Here is a 16,535-nt window from a genome sequence, read left to right as displayed (position 1 = left end):
AAGCAGGAAAGATTTTAATGTTTGGTGAAATCCAGAGCACCTAGACTCTGAGCATCTTAAAGCTGTCTTAAAACTTTTGCAAACATGTTAGATGTAAAATTTGAACCCTGTTCAGTTTAAAAAACCTTTGGAAGACCAAAAATAGAAACAAACTGAGTAAGAGCTTTCACCACAGCTTTTGTGGGTGGTAAAAGGGAAAGCTGCTGGATATGACATAACTGTGAGCAAGATGGCATTACCAGATTTAGAACGAGGCAAAGGGCCAACACAGTCAATAAGATGTCTGATTGTGTGATTCGACTTTCCCACCAGTTGGCCTGTGGGACATGTTTTTATGAAGTCTAACATGTCTGAATCCGTTCCTTTAACAGCAGGTCATAGTAACCGCCTCTAGACGAGTGTAGAGTCTTCTCTCTGCTCCTTCACTTGGTCACTACTTGTCACAGGTAATGGAAAACTTGGCACAGGAAAAACAACTTGTACTTTATGCACACTTTTAGGAGGGGGTCAGACTTTACCTTGCTCATAGCTCATGTGAGACCTAAACCGAGGGCAAACACACAGGAGGGACGATGTTATGATTATGGTGGTTAGTTTTAAATGTCTACCTGTAACAGTAAAGCCTGTGGTTGGTATTTTATGATTTCAGTTAAAAAAGCAAGAACCTGAAATATAAACTAAATTGAAAAGGAGAAATATCAAGACAATGGGCAGTTTAGTGTGACTCATCCAGTTATATTTTTTATGGCTTATATCTACTTTGAGGCTTTGAAACTAATATAAAACAGATTCCATGACCACTAGGTTAATAAATTATATTACAGAATACAAACTTTGCATTTGTTGTGGCCATCACAACACTGACCTCTGCCCACGGCTTGTTGGAAATTGAAGTCTGAAATCTGATATGTAAACAGTCACATTGATTTCTTTGGTAATGACTGGCTGAAGGTCCCAAGGACACATTGATCATTTGGGGTCATTCTGAAATAAAATAACAAATTTAATGTCAGGAGTAGTAAATTCCTGAATAGTAACTCATCTCTTATATCTTCTACAGTTTGTTCCAAAGTAAACCAACTCCACCTGAAATAAGACCGACGCTGCTGTTTTTAATCTTTATTCAAGAGACTCACATCTGCTGAGTTTGAGGACATGAGGCCTGTCATTGTATTTGTGTTGGCTGCTGAACAAGCTCACTGTGTCAGAAACTGCACTATTTACTATTTCCAAACCATTAGGGGAAGTCCTTGACAATGATTAACTGTGTGGCTCTGAAAGACGAGCGCCGCTTTTCTCCTCAGGCAATTTGAGACAAAATGCATCTGAGACACCCTGCATTGGTTCTCCTGCTTTGGTTTCCTGCCGTGCTGCTCAGTGAGAAACTTGAATGAATTTTAGCTCATTTTTAAACATAAGTGCTGTCATTAGATTCTTCTCTTGTTTTCACAGTTCCAGCACCGACAGCAAAGCAGGATTGTTTGCCTCCTCGCCTGGACAATGTTGGTTTTGTTCTCATACCAAAAGACAAATATAATCATAACCAAACGATCAGTTATTCCTGTGATAATGGACTAAAACCAGCAGCAGAGGGTTGGTGGGCGCAGATCACGTGTCTGAATGGCAAGTGGTCTCCTGAACCACAATGTATTGGTGAGTACTTCATGAAGCTCATCTCATACTGGAAACGTTTACAGTGGAGTGATGGTCAATTTATTTTTGTATATTTTGTATATGCTGATAATATTCTGCGTTGTTATGATAAGGTGTATATCTAAAATGGAAGAGCAGCAACTGGAGAGTTGAAAGTCAGATATGACTTTAAATTTAGTATGAGTGTTCTACAAGTTGTAAATGTTGACTGTGGTTTTGTTCTTCTTCCATTAGATGAAAATAGCTGTGTTAAACCAGAGGACGTCCCCAATACAAGATACAGTTCAAACACAACTGGATGGTACGAGAATGAAAAGAAGATACAAGTAAAATGTAACAAAGGATATGGAACCAAAAACAATCTATTAACAGGCACTTGTATAAACGGAACCTGGAGCTCAATGCCCGTCTGTGAGAGTGAGTGTCAGTGGTTGAGCTGTGACAATAAACAACAACCAACTAACTGTAACTGTCTGATTGTTAATGTGTCTTTTTTCCAGAAAGTGCAGACTCATGCAGTGAACCTCCTCAACTTCCTCACGCTGTAATAATCAACCAGAAATATCAGGAGGTGTTTGCTGTAGATTCAGAAGTGATGTATCAGTGTGAGGACGGCTACACCACAGAGCAGGGAGAATCCATGAAGTCTGTTATTTGCATATCTGGAAACTGGACTGAAGGTCCAACGTGCAGTAAGTGACCAGTGGGCTGAGGGATAGTGTGATTAAAAAATTGCACAGGTTTGTGACCTTCTACTACTTTAAAGCTGCTACGGTAGACATTTCTAGATAAGCAGTGAGCCAAATGACTTGTGTGAACCACGGCCAGCTAAATGCTGTGCAGGGATCAAACAAACTGTTTCTATCGTACTAGTGTGTCGGTCAAAAAAGGTTGACACCATACCATAAATTGTGTATGAAGCTAACATCAGGTTTACGTTCATCAAGTGGAGTCATGAAGGCTGGAGATCTTCAACATCATCTATGTGTCTGTGGCTTTATGTGGGGGGTGAACCGTCTGTGGGGAACAGCATCTGCATCTTCTAGCTTCCAACCTGTGTCAAATACAAATGAACAACTCCTCTATTTTAAATCACCTACAGTATTTGAATTGTCTTGATGACATGTATACCAACACCCCATTACAATAACTTCTAACAACTGCTGCTCCATGTGTCTTGACAGGATCTTCCAGCAGTTCTGGTTCCTCAGTGAGCACGGTCCCAACGGTACCAAGTAAATGACTGCATTCACACCATTCAGGATTATAGATAAAGCTTTAACTGGGGGTGGGTTCCAACCTTTCTAAAGACTGATGGACCCAACATGTCCATCAACCATCTGATGCACATGTTGGGTCCATCAGTGAGTGAGATTCAATGTGGCCTAATGTTTTATGTTTATTAACTCAATTACAACACTAAATAAGGATTAATTTGTATTTAATGAAATTGTGGATTTAAATAATTATTTACCTTCATATTGGGTTTATTTTATTGTTTCAGTCTCTAACTGTGGAAGACACCCCATTGTTATAAATGCTGTTGTTGTACAAAGTGATCTAATGTCTCTGAAATATCGCTGCAATACGTTCTACTCGTTGGAGGGTCCAGAGATTGTGAAGTGTTACAGTAATGGCATGTGGTCAGAAAACCCCACCTGCAAAGGTAAGAACAGGTAACGGGTAAGAACTTTATCCCTTTGTTTTATTTCAAATGTTTGTCAAGGAGACAAAGTAGGTGAAGACACTTTCTGTTCTTGTTTTTTTTTATTCGCAGTTGCTTATTGTGTTTTAAACACTAAGGGACATGATGTGTTAAAGGACGTTGGACGGAAATATATTAAAAATGGTGAAACAGTCGAAATGGAGTGTCAGAAACTGAAGTTTTACTGGGTGAGAACACACAAAGCTAAGGTCCAGTGCAATGATGGAGAAATTCAGTTAGGCAGCTGTAAGTATGACTTTAAGCTCCACATTAAAATGTGTGTGAAGTGAAGCAGCGGCTTCACATATTCTCTTCTGTTATTTTCAGGTTGTAGCCCAACTGACACAGCGTTTGTGAGTATTACAACTCATGAATCAGTCTCACTATTTATATTCATTTATGTTTATTTGTGTCATTTACTGTGTTATTACATCTGTTCTATTACCAGACTGACTGTAAATAAGCTGCATCACACAGTGACCACTGAGCATGAAGCAGCCTGACAACAGGAACCAGCCTGGAAGCCACATGCTGGGGTTTAATCAATCATTTCTTGTTTTTTTTCTCTTTATCACTTAAGCCTTTCTACTACATGTTGTAGTAACATGTGAGTCTGTGTTAAAATCTGTGGAAACCATTGTCTGAATAAAGCTTTGATGGAGTCTAAAGTCTGTTATTGTAGCAGAGGTTATTGTTGCCTCGTCCAAACTGATCATATTATTTTACAGCATGTTAGGTTCTGCAATGAGGAGCTGTTTTAGCCTCTTTGTACTTGTTCCCAGTTAGAACTAATTTCACTGCTTGGTTATCATTGTTTAAAGTTTTTCATGTAGAGCCAACACTATCAAGTGGATGGCACTAAATTAGAATTAATGATTTTCTGAGTTCCATCTAATTATAAATAACCCTTTATCTGTATGTGTAGTTCATAATGTGTTGGAAATCTTTGATTTATCACCTTTGTAACCATTTTCTGTCCAGTTGTGTTTGTTGTGTAAGTCGGCCCCAGAGCTTCGTGCCTGTGTTTCAGTCTCTGTTTGTTGTTCTTTCCTGTGTTTGTGTCTCTATTGATTTTGGCTGCAGATCATTCACACGATGCCTGAATGTGGCTTCACTAACATTTAAGGGGATGAAGCTTCAATCGTCGCCTCATTCTGCTCTGAGCTCGTCGTTTAACTCAACTTGTTGCAGGATCTTCCTAAAACATGTGCATCAGACACTTTGGATTTGCTTTTCTGCTTTGGTTTCCAGCAGAACTTCATGGTGAGAACATTTTACAGCATTTTACATTTGTTAATGTTACACTTACTGTAGTCTTCCTATTTGTTCTGATTAGGACAGAGTGAGGTTTGGTCCTGCACTGCTCCTGTACTGGACCATGGTTTGTTAGATCCAAAAGAAGAGACTTATCTTCATGGAGCAAAGCTGACCTACACCTGTAACAATGGCCGTAAAGCAGCAGATCAGGGCCGGTGGGCAACAAGCACATGTAACAATGGGACGTGGTCTCCTCCACCACAGTGTATCAGTATGTGTCATGTTGTGTAACTTATAGCAGAGAGAAACTGAGACAGCGCGTCTTAGATCTGGTCTTAACATTTATTTCCAGATGAAAACGCCTGCATTCCACCAAATATCCCCAATGGAAAATACACAGAAGCTCAGAACGGTTGGTATGAAGAAGGAACAACTATCAGCATAACATGTGACACAGGATATGAACACGCAAACAAGGACACGACAGCAACATGTGTGACTGGAACGTGGTCGTCTGGTCCCATCTGTCAGAGTAAGTCTGTCCTTTTTAATCTGTTGGCCTCAATATTTGCAAAAATACTATGTTTATTTTTTTTAAAAAGCATAGATTGTTTGACATAACAGGAATAAACTTTGGTCCATTACAATGGTTTCTTGCTCAAACAGTGACTGACCGCTATGTTTCATGATGTTGATGTTGACAGGATCTTCTAGCAGTTCTGGCTCCTCAGTGAGTGAGGTCCAAACGGTACCAAGTAAATGACATTCACCAAATAAAGGACAGAATCTATTTATGATTTCAAACGTTTTATGTTCATTTTGAATTTTGTTTTAGTTCGCAACTGTGGGAGAAAACCCAGCACTGAAAATGGCGACTATGTGGAAAGTGATAAAATGTTTCTAAAATATCAGTGCAACAGCTTTTACTCCCTGGTGGGTCCTAAAGTCGTGGTGTGTTACAGCAATAACACATGGTCAAAGGTTCCCACCTGCAAAGGTAAGAACAGCACACACACTTTAATAACTTAACAATAAAGGTCTGTTGAGGAAACTATGGAAAGGAATAATGTTGGTTTGTTTCATAGCTGCTTTCTGCGCCCTAAACACTGAGAACCATCCTGTGCTAAATGACGTTGGACTTAAATATATTAAGAACGGTGAGACGGAAACATTTAAATGTAAGAAGCTGAAGTGGAGCTGGGTGACAGATCATTATGCTGCGGTCCAGTGCACTGATGGAGAAGTCCAGTTAGGCGAATGTAAGCATCACCACAATGTGTGTGTGTGTGTGTGTGTGTGTGTGTGTGTGTGTGTGTGTGTGTGTGTGTGTGTGTGTGTGTGTGTGTGTGTGTGTGTGTGTGTGTGTGTGTGTATTGCTCCACATTTTCACTCCACTACATCTTATCATCTGATTATTTTCAGGTTGTGGCTGGTTTCAAAGAAATTTGGTGAGTGTAATGTAACATAAGGAAATATCCCAGTTCATTTTATTATTTGCGCCCATTAACAGTATTATTGTTGTTATTTGTAATCAGGATACTTGCACCTAAGCTGCATCATAAAGGGGAAAGAGACACTGCAGAGAGTCTGACACCAGGAACCAGCCTGAAAAAAACAATCTACAGTATAATTACTCTATTATTTGGCTTTTTACACCAAATATAGAAATAAACTGTTTATCTGTGTTCAAAGTCGATACAATTATTATTTGGATCAAGTTAGTCACAGCCCGAAGCCAACCAGTTTGTTATCCATGAACTCACACAGTGTTTTGATGTTTAGGATTCTTCTGAGATGAACTACACATGTTCTCAAATTCTGATCTCTCCATCATTTCTTCTCTTTTTGTATTAAAAACGCAACTTTTCTAATTTCATGTCTGTATTGAACATTATCAATTTATGAGTTCACATATAAATGGGAACAGTTACTACTACTTAACCAGTCTGCTAATAAATTCACAATACTTCACTGAGTAAAGGCATCACAGTTAAAAACACAGACATAAACTACTATATTTTAAGGCTACATATTCATCTCCTCATTATTGAGTGAGTTCTTTATTAAATCTGGCACTAAATTTTTCATTAAGCCAACAATACCTTTTTTGCTTAAAGAAGGACTGTTTGCATCACACACAATCAGACCTGGCCCACTCACACAAACAAACTACTGCAACAGTAGGATATGATGCTTCTTACATTTTTGATTATAACCTAATTGTAAAAATACACGAATAGAGAGGTTACAAATTGAATGCGATTTTATTTAAAATTAATAAATTAATACATATATAAACCTTGTTCAGGTCGTTGGGTAATGGCGTCATGGTTAATAGTTTAATAGGATTTTACAGCAGCTGTTTCAGTGTGATTAGCGCCACTTAGTGGGAAAATGGGTTTTACATGCTGGAAAAACTACACGGCAGTAAGACGAGCACAACAGCTGCCTGTTAGGAAGTAACATGAAGGAAGAGTTGAAAAGCTGTGGTGTTAGGAGAGTTGGAGACGGAGCCTTTTATTTTTTTGCATACTGTCTCTCAATTCTGAGTTGGTTGCTGTCTGTGCTACAGTTATAATTGACAGTATACGAGAACTTGGTAAGTGTATAATTAAAGTGTAATAATTGGCCTGCATAGTGATAAGTGGAAGGACGACGGGTCAGTCTTCTGCCTCTGTGACTTTTGTGTCCACGTGAGGAGACCTTCACTCACACCACTCAGATAAATAACTGGAAGCTGCAGCAGAAGACCTTAGAGACATGTATAAATAAGCCAGGATGTAAAATCTATGTAATCTGTGGTCTGTTGCCTCAGCTACTAGCTGCTCCCACAAACCCAGGTTTTGGTCCAAGGTAACCAGTAAGCAGCTAAAGCGTTACATCACCCTCTGAGGTGCAGTCTGTCCACTAAACTTGTTTTCACATTTTAATTCATTCATTACAGTTTTTCTCAGTCGCTTTAGTACAATTCTCAGATCAGAATTGAAGTTTGCAAACGTGTGTGCATTTCTCAAAACAATTTGTACAAACAGCAAAACACTATGGATTTCTTGCAAAAGCCCGTAACTTGCTCAAAATCTTTAGTTCATCTCTCAAAACTAAGTTTTTATGTCATTGAACGTGTCAGTGGCATCAGAATGTCAAGTTCTTGTGTCATTGTCTACGAACAAGACAGTCAAATTACTTAGTCATGCTGTCAATATTACTGTGTACTTTGGAGGGAGGTTCTGACATAAACTATGGCTAAAGTTTGGATGAAAATTACTGTAAAATGTAAGTTACATCTTTTTGTTTGATTGCAAGAGAGTGGACAATGGCAGCCAGGAGGGTCATTTGTTTATGTGGCTGGTGATCATAACTTTTTATCCTGATGCCTGATGGTGTTTGAGTGATGAAAACTCACATTGTGCCAAACTATCACATACTTTGGCAGATGATCTTCACTCTGACCCCTCTCTTCTTCAGGGATGAGAGCTCTGTAGAGAGTTTCTAGAAAGGTGATAAGATGCTCTGTGTTGTATGGACCAATTATGTGAAAATGTGTAAGCACACCATGGTCAGAGATAGAACATTGTGTTGTGCCATATATATATATACTGTATATATATAGATATATAGTAGTTCACTGGCAAGTATAAATATATATATATATACTTGCCAGTTGATGGTTAATGACGAAATGCACCTTTATTAGAGAAAGTCAAGTCACCTGAGAGCAATTTACCAAATCAAGACAAATTTAGAAAAAGACATATAATGGAGATGTAAAGAAATATGTTTGTCACATTATGACAAGTTGGTCAACCATTTTGCAGTTAATGACTTATACAATGAACTAATGACTAGATGTTTTGAAGAGTGAGACTAGTGCACAGTGAACTACTGTATATAATATATTTTGATCAGCATGACATAAACAATTCATAATCTAGCAAAGAGCAGGGAATTGTACATAATCATTTGAATGCATGTACCAAAGCATTTGCAACTTGTTCAAAGAAGTGAGAAACTGCTTATACGATGTGCACACGTGACATAGTGATGTGAAGATTAAACAAAAAGTTTGAGAATTTCATTCTGATCTGAGAATTGTACCAAAGCGACTGAGAAAAACTGTAATGACAGCCGTGAATTTTAATTAGACATCTGCTCAAATGTAGTTGGACCCACCTGTAGGAGCTGCCATGACGGAACCTCTGGCCACAGACACTGCAAAGGTGAGGTTTCTCTCCACCGTGGGTCCTCAGGCGCTCACTTAGTGCAGTCCTGTGAGGGGACAACATGGGGGCACCAACGAGGTGGTGGAGGAAGTGAAGACCGATTCAGTGACAGTCGTGTAGAACTGAGCCAGTACAGCTTCATGTTCCAGACAAACTGTATAGTGTACCGAAATTTAGTTTGTTTAGTTAGTTTAGCTGAAAATTTGTAAAATTAAATCATATAAACAATATATAAAAATATCAAGGCATATAAGAATATAATGCATATAAGAAAAATGAAATGTCTTTACTGTTTTGTGTTTGTGTTCACTGTAAGTACTGTGGTTTAAATACAGTAGTTACACTAGTTTTTTTGTTTTAAGCAGAAAGAATACAACGTTTTTTATTATTTTTTTCCACTAAACCTCTGTTCGGTTCCTGGGGAGGACTGAACCACAACCACGGGTTTATCCTGACAACTAGATATCAGAAAAACCCAGTTGATGATAATGAAACCACAAAATGAAAGCATCTACATTCGTTCATCTGCATGCAGACACACAATGTCCCCTGGTGAAGCCTCTTCCACATGGATGAGGCAATTCTTTTTGTTCGATCACTGCTCATCAAAAGCACAAGCTTGCGTGTGAAGGTTGTGATTGAGCTTTGCTTTTGTTATTGACAACAAAAAGGACAGTTTAGCCAATACCACACGAAACAGCAGCCGGTGTTAGACAGGACAACGAGACAAGACACATGAGCCAGTACAATGTGAGGAGGCACAGGGTCTAATCATGGGAGAAATGGCTGTAGGGGAAGTGAAGGGAGTTTTATAGGACAGGACATTAAGGCTAGCAATTATTAGAAATATACATTGTGCAATTAGGATAGATAGATAGATAGATAGATAGATAGATAGATAGATAGATAGATAGATAGATAGATAGATAGATAGATAGATAGATAGATAGATAGATAGATAGATAGATAGATAGATAGATAGATAGATAGATAGATAGATAGATAGATAGATAGATAGATAGATAGATAGATAGATAGATAGATAGATAGATAGATAGATAGATAGATGGATGGATGGATGGATGGATGGATGGATGGATGGATGGATGGATGGATGGATGGATGGATGGATGGATGGATGGATGGATGGATGGATGGATGGATGGATGGATGGATGGATGGATGGATGGATGGATGGATGGATGGATGGATGGATGGACGGACGGACGGACGGACGGACGGACAGACAGACAGATACATCTCTGGAGGATCACACACCACACCGATCCGGTAACTTTGTTTTATCCCAATTCCCACACAGAGACTATTAACTTTCTTGTTGTTTCAGCCTGTTACCACTCAGTGGTTTTAGGACATACCTGGCTCCGACTTTATAATCTGCGGCTCAATTGGCAGAGTGCTGAGATCGTGGAATGGGGATCTGGGTGTGCCAGATCTAGGTGGATCCAGCCTTGTTGGAGGAACCAACAGACACGATACCGGACCCAACAGACTCCCACCTGACTACCTACCTGCGCGTCGTCAGCTCTCCCCCATAGAAAAAGGCCATGAAGGAGTATTTGGAGAGAGCCCTGGCCGCGGGGCTGATTAGACCTTCGTCCTCTACGGCAGGCGCCGGCTTCTTTTTCATCGGCAAAAAGGATGGGTCTCTCCGTCCATGCATCGACTACCGGGGTCTTACTGAAATCACTGTCAGAGACTCCTACCCTCTCCCTTTGTTGTCTTCGACCTTTGAATTACTGTCTGGAGCTAAATATTTCACCAAGCTGGATCTTCATAATGCATACGACCCAGTGCGGGTCAGACAGGGGGATGAGTGGACGACCGCCTTCAACACTCCCAAAGGCCACTTCGAATACTTGATAATGGCGTTCGGGTTGACGAACGCTCTGGCTGTCTTTCAGGCCCTTGCCTCTCCTCTACACGCTCTCACTTCTTCTAAGGCCATCCCAGCAGTTTGTGGTGGAGGTGGACGCTTCTGAGTCCGGGGTGGGGGCCGTGATGTCACAGTGGGACCCGAACGATGGCAAGCTGCATCTCTGTGCGCTCATGTCCGGTAAGTTGTCCCCCGCCGAGAGGAACTATGACATCGGAGATCGGGAGCTGCTGGCCATTAAGATTGCATTAGAGGAGTGGAGACATTGTCTGGAGGGTGCTGAGCAACCGTTTTTAGTGTAGACTGACCACAAAAACTTATTACAGTATATCAGAGGATGTTGTTGTCTCCATCACCACCACACACTCTGATTGTCACAATCCAGGGTTTTGTACTGTATGTCCGTTTCCTGTTTTATTTTGTACATATCCGTTCTGTATCACGCCAGGTTTTAGGTTCACTTTACTTCCGGTCTTCAGCTGCCACCAATCTGTAATCAAGTCGTCAGTATTTAGTCACCAGCACTCACACCAGTCCTCTGCCAGATCGTGTGTTTTCGTACCTCGTTCCAGCGTTATCTTGATTGTTATTCCCGTTTTTGAAGCCGTAGTTGGATCACCCCTGTCTGTTCCGTTGCCTGCCTGCCTGCCTGCCTGCCTGCCTGCCTGCCTGCCTGCCTGCCTGCCTGCCTCTGTGACTTCGCCATTGCCTGCTCCTCTTGTGCTGTGGCCAATCTGCCTTTGTGTACCGACCTCCGTCTGTATCCTGACTCTGAGCTTGTATTGAAACCCTTATACAGTACTTACCTGTCTGCCTCCTGTGCTGTGCATGTGGGTCCGCCATCTCCATGGCCGCCGCCGTGACACTGTTGTGTTCAGTGGTTTTTATTATCACTTAAATTATCAGCCCAAAGATACATATTTATTTATTTATTTATTTGGTTTTCAAATACATTTTAAAGAAAGAGAGAGAGAGTGAGAGAGAGAGAGAGAGAGAGAGAGAAATAGATAATAGGGTTTATTTTACTACACTGTTACAACAGGAAAACTTCAGTATGGGATTTAGGTTTTTATGTTTTGTTTAGTTTTTTTGTTCATTTGCCGATAAATATAAATAACCATTTAGCTGTATGTGTAATTCATGTGTTAGAAAATCTTTGATTTATCACCTTTGTAACGATTTTCTGTCCAGTTTGTTGTGTAAGTCGGCCCCAGAGCTTCGTGCCTGTGTTTCAGTCTCTGTTTGTTGTTCTTTCCTGTGTTTGTGCCTCTATTGATTTTGGCTGCAGATCATTCACACTATGCCTGAATGTGGCTCCACTAACATTGGAGGGGGAAGAAGCTTCAATCGTCGCCTCATTCTGCTCTGAGCTCGTCGTTTAACTCAACTTGTTGCAGGATCTTCCTAAAACATGTGCATCAGACACCTTGGATTTGTTCTTCTGTTTTGGTTTCCTGCAGAACTTCACGGTGAGAACATTTTTCAGCATTTCACATTTGTTAAAGTTAAACTTACTGTAGTCTTCCTATTTGTTCTGATTAGGACAGAGTGAGACTCGGTCCTGCGCTGCTCCTGTACTGGTCCACGGTCTGTTTACACCAAAGCAGGACATTTATCCTCATGGAGCAAAGCTGACCTACACCTGTAACAATGGACATAAACCAGCAGATCAGGGCTGGTGGGTTATGAGCACGTGTAACAATGGGCTGTGGTCTCCTCCACCACAGTGTATCGGTAAGTGGTTCCTAAATACATACAATGTTAAATTACTGAAATGCATCAAACTGTGTTTTTACCCTTTGTCCTGTTGACTGTGGTTTTGTTCTTCTTGCGTCAGATGAAAGTAGTTGTGTTCAACCAGACGACGTCCCCAATACAATATACAGTCCAAGCCCAACTGGATGGTACGAGAATGGAACGAAGATACGAGTAAAATGTAACAAAGGCTATGAAACCAAAAACAATCTATTAACAGGCACTTGTAAAGATGGAGCCTGGAGATCAATGCCTGTCTGTGAGAGTGAGTCTGTCAGTGGTTTGAGCTGTGACAATGAACAACAACCAACTAACTAACTGTCTGATTGTGTGTTAATGTGCCTTTTCCAGAAAGTGCAGACTCATGCAGTGAACCTCCTCAACTCCCTCACGCTGTAATAATCAACCAGACACATCAGGAGGTGTTTGCTGTAGATTCAGAAGTGATGTATCAGTGTGAGGATGGCTACACCACAGAGCAGGGAGAATCCATGAAGTCTGTCACTTGCATATCTGGAAACTGGACTGAAGGTCCAACCTGCAGTAAGTGACCAGTGGGTTGTGTCACAGTCTAGATCATTTAGTCACTGTAATTACTCATTTCCGGTTTTATTTTGTCACCACTTCCTGTCGCAGTCATTGTTAGTTTCAGTCAGCCTTGCTCCCGGTTCTAATCTACTCACCTGTCTGTCATTTAGTCGTCACCATTTAGTATTTAAGCACCACCTCTAAGCCCAGCACCTTGCCAGATTGTCTCGTTGTGTTATAGCCAGCAGTCCAGCATTCATTCCTGTATTGTCTCGTTACCGATCCTGTTTTCCTGACCTTGCTTTCCGCCTCACCTGTGATACCGCCTTGCCGTAAGTCCGACCGAAGCCTGTCTTTTGACCACCGTTTGCCAGATCCTTGCCTGTACTGAAACCCGCCGTCTTTGTGTACCGACCCTTGCCTGCCTGACCACGAGCTCGAATAAACCCTGTTGTTCACTGAGCCTTGTCTCCGCTGTGCGTGTGGGTCCGCTTCCTAGAGCGCCGTGAAAGGCTGAGGGATAGTTTGATTAAAAAATTATATGCAAAGGTTTGTGACTTTCTGCTACTTTAAAGCTGCTATGGTAAAGATTTCTACATAAGCAGTGAGCCAAATGACTTGTGTGAACCAGCGCCACCGAAATGCTGTGCAGGGATCAAACAAAGTGGTCAAACACTGTTTCTATCGTATTAGTGTGTGGATCAAAAAAGGTTGACATTAGCCATAAATTGTGTATCAACATCAGGTTTACGTTTATCAAGTGGAGTCATGGAGGCTGGTGATCTTCAACATCATCTATGTGTCTGTGGCTTTATTTGGGGGGTGGACGTCTGCTAATATCGCCTCAGTTGACTTAATCATGACTTTGTGACATCTTGTTTAAAAAGGAAGGAAAAATAATGTGTCATGTGTAGGGAACAGCATCTGCATCTCTTAGCTTCCAACCTGTGTCAAATACAAATGAACGATTCCTCTATTTTAAATCACCCACAGTATTTGAATTGTCTTGACAACATCTATACCAACTCCCCATTACAATAACTTCTAACAACTGCTGCTCCATGTGTCTTGACAGGATCTTCCAGCAGTTCTGGTTCTTCAGTGAGCACGGTCCCAACGGTACCAAGTAAATGACTACATTAATACCATTCAAGATTATAGATAAAGCTTTAACTGGGGGTGGGTTCCAACCTTTCGAAAGACTGATGGACCCAACATGTCCATCAACCATCTGATGTTGGGTCCATCAGTGAGTGAAATTCTATGTGGCCTAATGGTTTATGTTTATTAACTCAATTACAACACAAAATAAGGATTAATTTGTATTTCATGACATTGTGGATTTAAATAATTGTTTACCTTCATATTGTGTTTATTTTATTGTTTCAGTCTCTAACTGTGGAAGACACCCCATTGTTCAAAATGCTGTTGTTGTACAAAGTGATCTGATGTCTCTGAAATATCGCTGCTATACGTTCTACTCGTTGGAGGGTCCAGAGATTGTGAAGTGTTACAGTAATGGCATGTGGTCAGATAAACCCACCTGCAAAGGTAAGAACAGGTAACAGGCAAGAACTTTATCCCACTGTTTTATTTCAAATGTTTGTCAAGGAGAGGAAGTAGGTGAAGACACTTTCTGTTCTTGTTTTTTTTTTATTCGCAGTTGCTTATTGTGTTTTAAACACTAAGGGACATGATGTGTTAAAGGACGTTGGACGGAAATATATTAAAAATGGTGAAACAGTTGAAATGGAGTGTCAGAAACTGAAGTTTTACTGGGTGACAACACACAAAGCTGAGGTCCAGTGCAATGATGGAGAAATTCAGTTAGGCAGCTGTAAGTATGACTTTAAGCTCCACAATAAAATGTTTGTGAAGTGAAGCAGCTGCTTCACATATTCTCTTCTGGTATTTTCAGGTTGTAGCTCAACTGACGCAGTGTTTGTGAGTATTACAACTCATGAATCAGTCACACTATTTATATTCATTTATGTTTACTTGTGTCATTTACTGTATTATTACATCTGTTCTGTTGCCAGACTAACTGTGAATAAGCTGCATCACACAGTGACCAGTGACCATGAAGCAGCCTGGAAGCCACACGCTGGGGTTTAATCAATCATTTCTTGTTTTTTCTTCATCACTTAAGCCTTTCTACTACATGTTGTAGAAACATGTGAGTCTGTGTTAAAAGCTGTGGAAACCATTGCATGCGTAACCATATTTGTACTTGTGGAGCTATACTGTTCTTACATTTATCATTTATGGCGTTAAAATTACGCACAAATTGTGGCTAAATTTACAAGTAAAATAATGTGACCTTAATTTGCCTCCACTCTCTTATTGGCTAATGAACAAGGAAGTTGTCGCAGTCCTTTGACGTGGCACAGCAGATCCTGAAAGCTCCACAAGCAGCAACAAGCTAGTCCTTTTACTGATGACTTATTAATTATATTTAATGATCAGACAGACATGATGGCTCATATTCATGTGTATGAAGTGTGACGTTACTCTCGTGATTTGCGGAGGTGATGCAGTTGAACGTTAAACCGGTGTTTCTATCAGACGTCAGTGTAGCATGTTAGCTGACAGGCTATTAGCAATGCTATGCTATGTTATGGTGCAGCTGGAGTTAAGGTGGGTATGTTCTAGTAATGCTACCGTTGTGACTCTGTGTGATTGTTTATCAGACCACAATAAACACGTGTGCTTTAACAATGCCTTTAAACTGCCTGATATGTAATGCAGTTGTAAGACAGGCTTGGATTTTAGGATCTTGGTGCTTCCCGCTGATCAACACGGTCTACAAGGACCTTTAGTTACCTGCCTACTGTTACCTACCTACCTATTAGGGTTATGTAATGTAAACCAAGCGCTTCATCCAGATTACTCTGTCGCTGAAAGCACACGTTTAACAGGTAAGTAACGTAAACTGGCGTTTTTAATTATAATTAATTATTTAATTATAATTAATTATTTATTTATAAATGTAAGCATGCCATAGCCCCAGTACAAGTACAAATCTGGTATCACACGCACAAATTGGTTTACGCACGCACAGATCTAATCTGACCCTAATTTAAATCCATAACGTTAACGCGTTAATAGCGCAGTAACGCCGACAATGTGTGGTTACTGTTTGTTTTTATTATTAATATTTGAAGATTCCATTGCTCACTGGCGCTGAATACTCATCCAGACAAACATTGGGTCACAGAAGGAGCGGGCGCTTGATCTGAGATATGCTTCAGAGCCTTTGGGGGCGTGGCCTAAAACCACTGCAACGCCCACTGAACTGGAACCGAATAGAATAAAGGTGTCTTACGTAGATATTATCAATTTAAATCTCTTCCAAATTGCGGAGTTCATGGAAACGAGTCATTCACAGTAAGACTGAATCTGAATCAGTTGAATCACTGCAGTACTTTGAGTCTGAAGTATCACTTCAATGCAGTACACACTATTGATGTCAGCAAATCAGGTCGATTAGAGTCAGAGGATGTCGGTCTGACGAACGTTA

At 40.5% G+C, this 16,535-nt stretch overlaps 3 protein-coding genes across 5 annotated transcripts; all 3 read left to right on the top strand.

The window, feature by feature from the left end:
• The first annotated feature begins 1,218 nt into the window (after positions 1-1,218).
• On the top strand, positions 1,219-4,020 carry LOC121201650 (complement factor H-related protein 4-like). 2 transcript variants are annotated; one of them, XM_041068008.2, is made up of 9 exons: positions 1,219-1,377; positions 1,453-1,653; positions 1,888-2,070; positions 2,154-2,345; positions 2,838-2,888; positions 3,158-3,319; positions 3,431-3,604; positions 3,686-3,711; positions 3,807-4,020. In XM_041068008.2, exons 1-9 carry the CDS (start codon positions 1,320-1,322, stop codon positions 3,819-3,821), a joined length of 1,062 nt encoding a protein of 353 aa, XP_040923942.1. In that variant the 5' UTR covers positions 1,219-1,319; the 3' UTR covers positions 3,822-4,020. The 2 variants fall into 2 exon arrangements, with proteins under 2 accessions (XP_040923942.1, XP_055359597.1); XM_055503622.1 differs by lacking the exons at positions 3,686-3,711; positions 3,807-4,020 and having other exon boundaries at positions 3,158-3,329; positions 3,431-3,553.
• Positions 4,021-4,176: 156 nt separating this feature from the next.
• Positions 4,177-6,491, top strand: LOC121201630 (complement factor H-like). Its single transcript, XM_029133099.3, has 8 exons — positions 4,177-4,621; positions 4,695-4,886; positions 4,968-5,147; positions 5,320-5,370; positions 5,451-5,612; positions 5,701-5,874; positions 6,038-6,063; positions 6,151-6,491. The coding sequence occupies exons 1-8, from the start codon at positions 4,564-4,566 to the stop codon at positions 6,163-6,165; spliced, it is 858 nt and encodes a 285-aa protein (XP_028988932.1). The 5' UTR covers positions 4,177-4,563; the 3' UTR covers positions 6,166-6,491.
• Positions 6,492-11,231: 4,740 nt separating this feature from the next.
• On the top strand, positions 11,232-15,733 carry LOC114845201 (complement factor H-like). 2 transcript variants are annotated; one of them, XM_029133102.3, is made up of 9 exons: positions 11,232-12,201; positions 12,275-12,466; positions 12,570-12,752; positions 12,839-13,030; positions 14,091-14,141; positions 14,405-14,566; positions 14,679-14,852; positions 14,934-14,959; positions 15,055-15,733. In XM_029133102.3, exons 1-9 carry the CDS (start codon positions 12,144-12,146, stop codon positions 15,067-15,069), a joined length of 1,053 nt encoding a protein of 350 aa, XP_028988935.1. In that variant the 5' UTR covers positions 11,232-12,143; the 3' UTR covers positions 15,070-15,733. The 2 variants fall into 2 exon arrangements, with proteins under 2 accessions (XP_028988935.1, XP_028988938.1); XM_029133105.3 differs by having other exon boundaries at positions 11,233-12,201; positions 12,280-12,466.
• The last annotated feature ends 802 nt before the right edge of the window (positions 15,734-16,535 follow it).

Source organism: Betta splendens, chromosome 17, assembly GCF_900634795.4.
Source record: "Betta splendens chromosome 17, fBetSpl5.4, whole genome shotgun sequence".
NCBI classification, from domain to species: domain Eukaryota; kingdom Metazoa; phylum Chordata; class Actinopteri; order Anabantiformes; family Osphronemidae; genus Betta; species Betta splendens.
The sequence above is the reverse complement of the archived record's forward strand: the minus strand, read 5'-3'. Positions and strand labels throughout refer to the sequence as shown.